We start from the raw sequence: 9,129 nt of genomic DNA, 5'->3' as shown, positions 1-9,129 counted from the left end.
TCTAGCTTAAGGCACTATAAACGTGAGTATTCGCATCCGCCATTTTTACGCCTTTTCTCACTCTCTTGCTCCTTTTCTCAATTCCTTGCTCTCTCTCCATTCCGCCGCTAAACTAAGAAGATTGAAGAGAGAACAAACAGTGGGGAAAGGAGTAAAAATGGCGGACGCGAATACCAACGTTTCTAGTGTTCTAGTTACAGTCGAACGACAGGGGAATGCTCGACTGTAGTTGGTTGGTTCTTACATTCTGATCCGGTTTAAACCCTCGGTGGAAACTAAGCCAGTGTGAACACAGTGACGAACGTAAGGTGCGTTCCGTATCGCGCATGATGTGCATGATGCATCCATTGTCCTTGTTTAACATTTGGTGAGCAACAAGGATAAACGATGCATTATGCGCATCATGCGAGAAACGGAACGCACCCATAGTTATGTAGCACTCACGATGCTCAGAGTGCCTCTAGATGAAAGATGAAGCACCGTGAGCATCATGATTACGTGACGTCAGAAATGCGGGAAAAATAACGGTTTCAAACATTTTAGAAAGAAAGGGCAAGATGAACACGACAAAACGTAATATTCAGTTGTAAGTAGTATACAAACGTGTTACATAGTGCTAAATTCACAACTACAAGAAGAAATTATAACCTCAAATAAAATATAATAAAGTTTGGAAATGTTTTTACGATGTCAGATCAGACATTTTATAATATTTTATAATAAACATTTGTCCTGTATATAATAGAAAAGATTAAGAGAACAAATATAGGAATAAATATTAAATATTAGAAATAAAAAATTAGGAAATGAATATGTAAATGCTTAATGGATACAAATAGGATATGAGACATATTATACATATTTTGTGAATCATATTTTATTAATTGTATTTATTGTGCGTTACGTTTAATCTCTATTCCTAATTTTTTCTTTTTCTAGTATTTAATATTTATTCCTATTCTTGATATTATTTCTTCTATTATACGAACCATATACATACGTTTTCCATTTACCTTTCAGTATCAGGTTACGTTTTCCATCTTATAAATTGTGTTTACGACCGGTCCAAAATAGAAGAACTTTAGCACGCTATTTGTTTCGGACCGACCATTAATGTCGTAAGCACTGATAGAACTGTGAGCGTGAATCGGACCGCGGCCCTAAACACAACGCGAGTTATGTGTCCGAGAATATACGTGAGTATATTCCCCCAACTGGCGTATTACTCACAGTTACCTTACATTTACAAATATAATATAGAAAAATCTAAGTTTTTTCATAAATTTTCATAATTTTTTTTATAATTTTGTTTTAAAAAAACATGTGATATATCTACTCTCGATGTCAGTGTTTTCGTTTGATGAAAATCTGTCTTCCGAGCCTAACTTTGAGCCTAGAAAACAGGAAAAAGTTGTTGGGGATCAGATCTGATAAATACGATGAGTAGTTAATTACCGCAATTCGTAAATTTTTGTTATGGCGATATTCGATTTTTTCCATTTTTACAAAAACACTGACATCGACTGGCATAAGTGACTCAAACAACAACTGAACATCTAAAATGACTACAATTTTCACAGATGTCATGGGGTGCGTTCCGAGTTACGCATGAAGCGCATGATACATTATTTGTTCTCGTTGTTTATCAAATAATAAAGAAGGATAAAACGATACTTCATGCGTAACTCGGAACGCACCCTTGCAAAACGTGTACGGTTTATGCACAATTTCTTCACCTCTAGATAACTTTATTCAAAAGATATTTCCCAGAATACAATGAAGATATCTCCTGGATAAGGTTATCCCATCGACATCTAGAATGGACCGTTGATGGCAATGGTGGGGGTAGAAAGACGATTAGAGTGAGAGGCAGGAATAATAAGATCGTTCTTTCTCTGTTTACTGTTGTTTCTAACTACCTGATTGGTTGTTGGATCAACAACAACCAATCAGGCTTCAGTAAACAGAGAAAGAACGATCTTATTATTCCTGCCTCTCACTCTAATCGTCTTTCTACCCCCACCATTGCCATCAGCGGTCCATTCTAGATGTCGATGGGTTATCCGCAACTTATCTGGTATTCATATTTGTGTGGCCCTCGCCACTGAAGATGGCGGCGACTCCGGAACTTATCTGGAAGTGAAGAAATTGGGCATTAGAGTCATAGATTTATCAGAGAGGCGCAACCAGCTTAAGGCCTATCGCACATGAAATGCATAACAGAGCATAAGCATAACATAAGACTGCTGGACCAATGAGCATCTAGCATAATGTCGCCATATTGATTTACATAAGATGCTCATTGGTTTAACGGCCTTATGTTATGGTTATGCTCTGTTATGCATTTCATGTGTGAAGCCCTTAAGTCAGTATGACAAAGGTGCTAAGGAGAGTACTAAACATGGCTGACATGCTATGAAACTGCCTTTAAACTATGTCAAACAAGGTAAGACGTGCAGGATAATGTGAGATAGAATGTATAGGATAAAATGAAATAGAAATATGTCACTAGTACTATAAATGGCTGCCAAGTCACGCAATTGGTCAGATTGCAACAGCGAATCAGAATGCATAACACCGGTTGCGCCTGTCTGATAAATATAGGACTCTAGTACGGTTGTAGTACCGGAATGGTTTTGACGAGTAATGCCATCTTCATGTTGAGGCTCAAAACTTTTCAAACGATTCTCGTAGCTGTACGTACTGTTAAAACATGTAAAAAATTCATCTTTTTCCGTCAAATTTTCCACGTTAAAACTAAAAAAAAACCTAATTTCTCTGAAAAGAGTCTTATAAAATGAATACGAGAGTATACTTTGTGTATAGTATAGTTTTACAATTTTGTTGAAATTTTGTTTCTGATTCTGTTTTTAACAAATATGACAAACTTTTAGCAGCAATTTGGTATATACGTAAAAACCAATTTAAAATAAAAAATAATACACATTACTTTAAGATTTTTAACATTTAAAAATTATTTATGTAAATGATTCAACACTATCTATAAAAAGAAAAAAAGAATAATTTTTTATCTTTCATTAATTTCTTTTCAGTACATTAGTACCGTGGAAGGTGTTCAGACACGAATTGAATCAGGTTCATTCGATCAGCACGGGATTGCAAGCAATGGCCCTGAAATCCACGATAGATTTGACATGTAATGATTATATCTCTAACTTTGAATTCGACGTATTCACGAGGTAAGTATTAAGAAATTATAGACAACTAATTAACTTTACCAAGCTTCCGTCACGATGATTCCGGGTCATTTTTGTATATTTTGGATATATTGTACATGTTATATGACTTTCAAGGCTGTTTCAACCGTGGTCAACTCTTCTACGCAACTGGAAAATTCTGGCTGTGACGCATCCTGGCTACGTGGCTTTCCTTACGTACGACGAGGTGAAAGCCCGTTTGCAAAAATATTGCATTACCAAGCCTGGGAGCTATGTATTTCGATTAAGTTGTACGAGGCTGGGACAATGGGCAATTGGTTACGTCACGTCTGACGGTGATATTTTACAAACTATACCACACAACAAGAGTCTATGCCAAGCATTATTGGACGGCTACCGGGAAGGCTTGTGAGTATACCCTTGAGTACCGGCTTAGTTTATGTGTTTACCTCCATATTCATGTTTACATCCATAAAGATTTCACAAATACATATTCGAAGAGTGATTTGCAGCTACTTATATCCGGACGGTCGAAATATAAATCCAGACTTGACATGGGCGGTGCAACCAACGCCAGAAGAGCATATCAAAGTAACGGCGGAACAATATGAATTATACTGCGAAATGGGTAGCACATTTCAATTGTGTAAGATCTGCGCCGAGCATGACAAAGATGTAAGGATAGAACCTTGCGGTCATCTTCTCTGTACTCCATGCCTTACAGCTTGGCAGGTAGCAGTATATAATCCTCTTACGTTTTATTGCGATCAATCAATGTTTCTGTATAATTTAGATTTCGATTCAATTTTACACCTAGATGTATAACATATTGCGATAAAAATATTTTACATTATTTCATTACAACAATAAAGAAAAAAAAATATATATATATGTATATCGTTAATTTATATCTAATCGGTTGCTTACAGGATTCCGAGGGACAAGGTTGTCCGTTTTGTAGAGCTGAGATTAAAGGCACCGAACAGATCGTCGTAGATCCGTTCGACCCGCGAAGAACTCACAGACCCGGGGCGCATTCGGCGTCTGCTAGTAACGCATCGACTCCCACGCGGGATCTCGACCCTGATACCGAGGTATCCGACTAGGAATAGCATCCAACTTCATTATTAAATGTGTTCTATGTGTAATAACATCCCTCCCTCATCGCAGAGAGTATGCCTCATTCTCGAGAATGCCTCATACATTTCACACGAGATTTCGCAGTTATTTCTACGGTCGTGTACGCGTGTCGTGTCATTTCGTACTTTCGTCATCACGATTGTATGCCGTACCTCATGGCAGTGATGCACATCTGACTCCCGGGCAACACGAGAATCATCCCCACCACTCTTGCTGTCTCGTTCCCTCTCGCGCAGCGGGCCAAATGTGCACCACTGCCTCATAGTGGGTACGCGGTAATAATTTTAGGCATGTAATACGTATCAGTGAAACTACTTGCTCTTCTTCCGGGATCAAGAGGACGTCAAATTGCAAGGATGTGGCTGTATGATTCTATAGAGTTCGTTGTTCTTTCCTTTTTTTTGTGTTTGCAAAATTACGGACGAGTCGATGGAGTGATTGCTCGATCATTAGCCGAACAGTTAGTCTTATCTATCGCGCAACTAACATGTTTTGCGAAATCGTCTATATCGCATAATTATAAAGTTCATCAATTACGCGGGGGTTCTCAGGTAAGGCTCGCTTTTTTTTGCATCTCATTGAAAACTATAAGCTGGTCCCTTATTCTATGACCCATTTTCTGTTATTTATGATTATGCATACGCAATCATAGCTTCCGAACGATTCTGTTTAACATACGCTGACAATGAGTCAAGAGATTCGATAAGGAATTTTCCGGATTTAGATATACACTCGTTTATTATAATGCGTTAATCTACCAGCGGAGAGCAATGTATTAGGCAGTATAGTTTCACATTTAATTACAAACTGGATTACATTTAGTTATTTCGCAAAAGTTTTTCAATTCACACAATTCATAATGCATGTGCATATGCGTATTTTAAAAGCGCTCTTTTTTTTAAGTATATGCATACAGACGATTTTGATGCCTGTGATAAATCTTTGTGTATATTATTTATGCATAATATTATATAGTTTATAAATAATTACATGTGGCTTATACATAAATCCACATATACGAAGCACAAAAAAGTTCTATAAAATGGATTCCACGAGCAAAACTTTGAATATAATCACACTACTAAAGTTGCATTTGTAATTTTCACCTGCTCGATAGATTGCAAAACGGATAAGCACGATATTTAGAAGCATTTTTCTTTTGAAAATTTGGAATGATTAAGTGACAAAATTTATATTACTTGCATAGTACTAAACAATTTTAATTATGTACAATTATGTAAAAATCTTTATTAAGTAAATTTAATTTTTATTATTTAAAGTATACTGTTAATTAACGGTGCTGTCGTTAACAATCGACAAACTACAATTTATTTTGAATTGCATATTAAATTCATTTATTTCATCTCATTATTATTCAACAGTCACAAGATCTATTTAAATGTTTATTATTGCACTTCTACATCTTCGGGTGTTGTGACAAACGAATGATTATTTTATAAAGAACGAAACAGCTCTATGACTCATATTTGAAAAAAAAAAATGTGTACTATTAAGTCTTTAAATGTAGCTTTAAGCGTTCACAATAAAGGACACAAGAAAAGATAATATGTGATGATCAAACAAAGTAGCATGCACTGAACAGCCGACTCGAAAAATCAATCACTATCATTATATATCTTGTTAAGATGTATTGTGTACCTGCTGGCGGTAGACTCGAATGTAATATCATGTTAACGTCATTATTATGGAAACGACGGTTCGTTTCTAGCGTTATTCTATATTATTTCCTTACGTTAAAATATTAATTTATTATTTATGTGTACTGTATCGAAAGAAAAAAATAGACAAGAAAAATGATTTCGATATACCAATCGTCGCGCGCTAAATCAAATGCTGTGGTATTATACGTACGTTTTTAATGCAAGATATCTGTAAAGTTTTGTAACGCATAATGCATGCAACTGAGGCCATTGCAGTGTAAGCAAGGAATCGATTTGATTCTCTGGCACAATTATCGACGGATTGTCAATTTAGACCTCGTTAAGCTTTATCCGGCTATTTTAGATTGTATTACGATCACGTAGAGCCCATTCGCGTTTTAGTTATTAGCGATTCGGTGAGAAGCGTTCGCTATTACTAATTGCGGAACCTTGTATGTGTACCGCGTAAGATCGGACCAATTCTCGTAAACGTAACTTTAGCATATGATCACTGAGTAGCGTATTATTCATTGTAAAATATTAGGGACTTCAGAATAATTTTTTTTATAATAAAATTGTATTGCCATTTATTTCGAGTTACTTCTGCACTTCGTGTATGCGCCACGAAATATCCCTTATGCTAGATTTTCTAGTTTCGTTATTAGCGATCTCAAATTGCCCCTCCAGCAACAGGAAGAAAACCCTCCGGACGAGAATACGATAACTTTGTTATATATCGTTCGCATGATCGTTTACTTTTATTTCATAATGTTATCCACACACTGGGGTCACATTGCTCTACTACCCGCTGCATGATCCAAACTAATCGGTAATGTACATATCTGACGGGGAGGAAGTCGTACAACAGTCGTGCGCAATCACAGGTAAGTGACAATATGCATTATGGCCGTCTGCTTCTATGCTTTGTAATTATACTCATATTTTTTTACTCATGACGTTACTCGCACTTTATTCATGATAGTTGCATCGAGTGAAAGAGAAAATTGGCGGCATTTGACGACATTCCCATATCGTTCGTGATGAAAAAACTTTTCTTCTCGCGTGATGATGAGTAACGTCACAGAGAAACTACTTGTCGTTGAAGTAGTGAAATGATTCTTTTTGCGATTTAGATTGTTTCTTGAATGATTACGCGTAAAAGATCTTTTGTTTTGTATCTTCATAGACCATCACAGCCAGTACTTGTACAACTTCTCTCTTTTGCAAGCGGATTATTTTTCGTGTAAAAAGAATCAAATGCTAATATTTGCAAAAGATAAAAGTATAAATAATTGACCAACCACTACAGCTTCAAGGCAGCAGATGGTTCATCGCTTTATTTGCTTCGACGAACTCTTCAGAAAGATTTAACTAGAGGTCATCTTGCGGAGAATAATTGCAACATTCTCTCTGTTGAAAGTAAAATAGGTAGTATAATTGTCATTTCTCGCGGAATCTCCATAATCATTATACTTGTTCTTTCACAATTTTTCATATATAATATCTTCTTATTTCAAAATTGAAATAGTCCAATCCAACGTTGCTGAAAAAGATAAAGCGTTATATGCAGGATGATTTAAAATTGATAATAGAGATAATATTATTGCTACAAGAGATTTTGTGTATGAAAGTAATTTATAAACATTAAGCAACCTCACCTAAATTGCGTGTTACGTAGATCTGAGACCTTATATTTGCAAAATCCTTTTTATTTTATTCTTTATACGAAAGTCAATTTCATCTTACCAGCGATTTTGTTTTGTGATATGTAAGATAAAGCATGAACTTTTTGATTGATATTTTTGTACTGATAGTGGTATGATCTAAATTCTGTTGTCTTAGATAATTTGATTCAAAGATATCTGTAAAATATAATTGTAGCGTACTATTAAAATTATTATTTTTATATAACAACTTTAAATCGTTGCGTTTATAGTAGAGGTATAATTAGGATTGTTAAGTTATTTAATTCAGTAACACTTTGTATACATATAAACGTAAGTACTGTCTGAGTTATATGACGAAATTTAGCATTTAACCGTTTTTTTTTCTATTGCTGATGTTTTAGGATATAATGGAGCTATGCAATGGCAATTGCGGTCTCATATGCGACGATTCGGACGAGGAAGATGATTCTAGTCCCACAAATTCGCCGGTGCCGCCGCGGAGAATTATTCCAAGTCCGCCTTTACCACCCAGGAGGCCCTCGCCGTCGCCCACACCGAACAATCACTTCAGAAACGGACGTCATCTGACAGTGCCGAAGGAAAATGCTCCGCCACCACCGTCAGCGGTCACAGTAATATTAAATTATACCGACAACACTCAGCAAAATAATAAAGGTACACAGGACAATTTTTAATGTTTAATCTGTATCGCCTAAAAGTAACAGATCATAATAAAAATATTACACCTATAGATACATTTATCGGAAGTAATTGTGGCGTAATTATATCTTTTTGCTAAACTAAAATACTTTTATAAATATAAGCTTTGTTAAATAATTGCTTCAATATTATTTATAATAACTCAAGATTAATATTACACCCAGATTTTTTAAAAAGTAATAACATAAGTTTAATAAGACAATATGTGCGATTTTTAACCCGAAAATAATTATCTGGGATATCTTTGTACTTTAACGACAAAAAATGCGAATTGTTATAATAAAATATTATTTTGCATGGTTATAATTGTTTAACGTATTTTTTCTTTTTTAATAATTATTTTTTATGAACCTGTAAATATATACAACTTCATTGGAAACCTGTAATAAAAAAGCATTATACTAATAAAACTTTGTAGGAAATTTATTTTTTAGGAATACTCTCATAATAAGCTATTTCACTAATTTAACTATTTAACTATTTAAGCTATTTAACTGCTAAAAAGCAGAGATTTTTATTAATGTAACGCTATTTTATTTTCGATCAAGTTGCATATTTAAAGTTATATAAAGATTAGTTATTAAAAAAATATATATATATTTCGTTTATCAAAATACTTATTAAAATTATAATATAAGTTATTTAAAAAAAAATATATATATATATACGAAGTGTGATCAAAAAGAAAGGTGACTTTTCATTTTTATAAAAAAATATTCATTTATTCATCCAAAATTATGTTATCCCCTTCAAAATAATCCC

At 34.6% G+C, this 9,129-nt stretch overlaps 1 protein-coding gene across 1 annotated transcript in view; it reads left to right on the top strand.

Moving 5' to 3' along the window:
- Positions 1-9,129, top strand: part of Cbl (E3 ubiquitin-protein ligase CBL) — a 21,086-nt gene that overhangs the window by 5,259 nt on the left and 6,698 nt on the right. The window contains exons 2-6 of the mRNA XM_018503003.1: positions 3,054-3,200; positions 3,315-3,587; positions 3,692-3,911; positions 4,109-4,273; positions 8,049-8,322. Coding sequence (XP_018358505.1) covers positions 3,054-3,200; positions 3,315-3,587; positions 3,692-3,911; positions 4,109-4,273; positions 8,049-8,322 — 1,079 coding nt within the window. The remainder of the gene's footprint in view (positions 1-3,053; positions 3,201-3,314; positions 3,588-3,691; positions 3,912-4,108; positions 4,274-8,048; positions 8,323-9,129) is intronic.

Source organism: Trachymyrmex cornetzi, unplaced genomic scaffold (genome assembly GCF_001594075.2).
Source record: "Trachymyrmex cornetzi isolate Tcor2-1 unplaced genomic scaffold, Tcor1.1 scaffold1533, whole genome shotgun sequence".
Taxonomy (NCBI): domain Eukaryota; kingdom Metazoa; phylum Arthropoda; class Insecta; order Hymenoptera; family Formicidae; genus Trachymyrmex; species Trachymyrmex cornetzi.
This window is presented reverse-complemented; position numbering and strand designations above follow the sequence as displayed.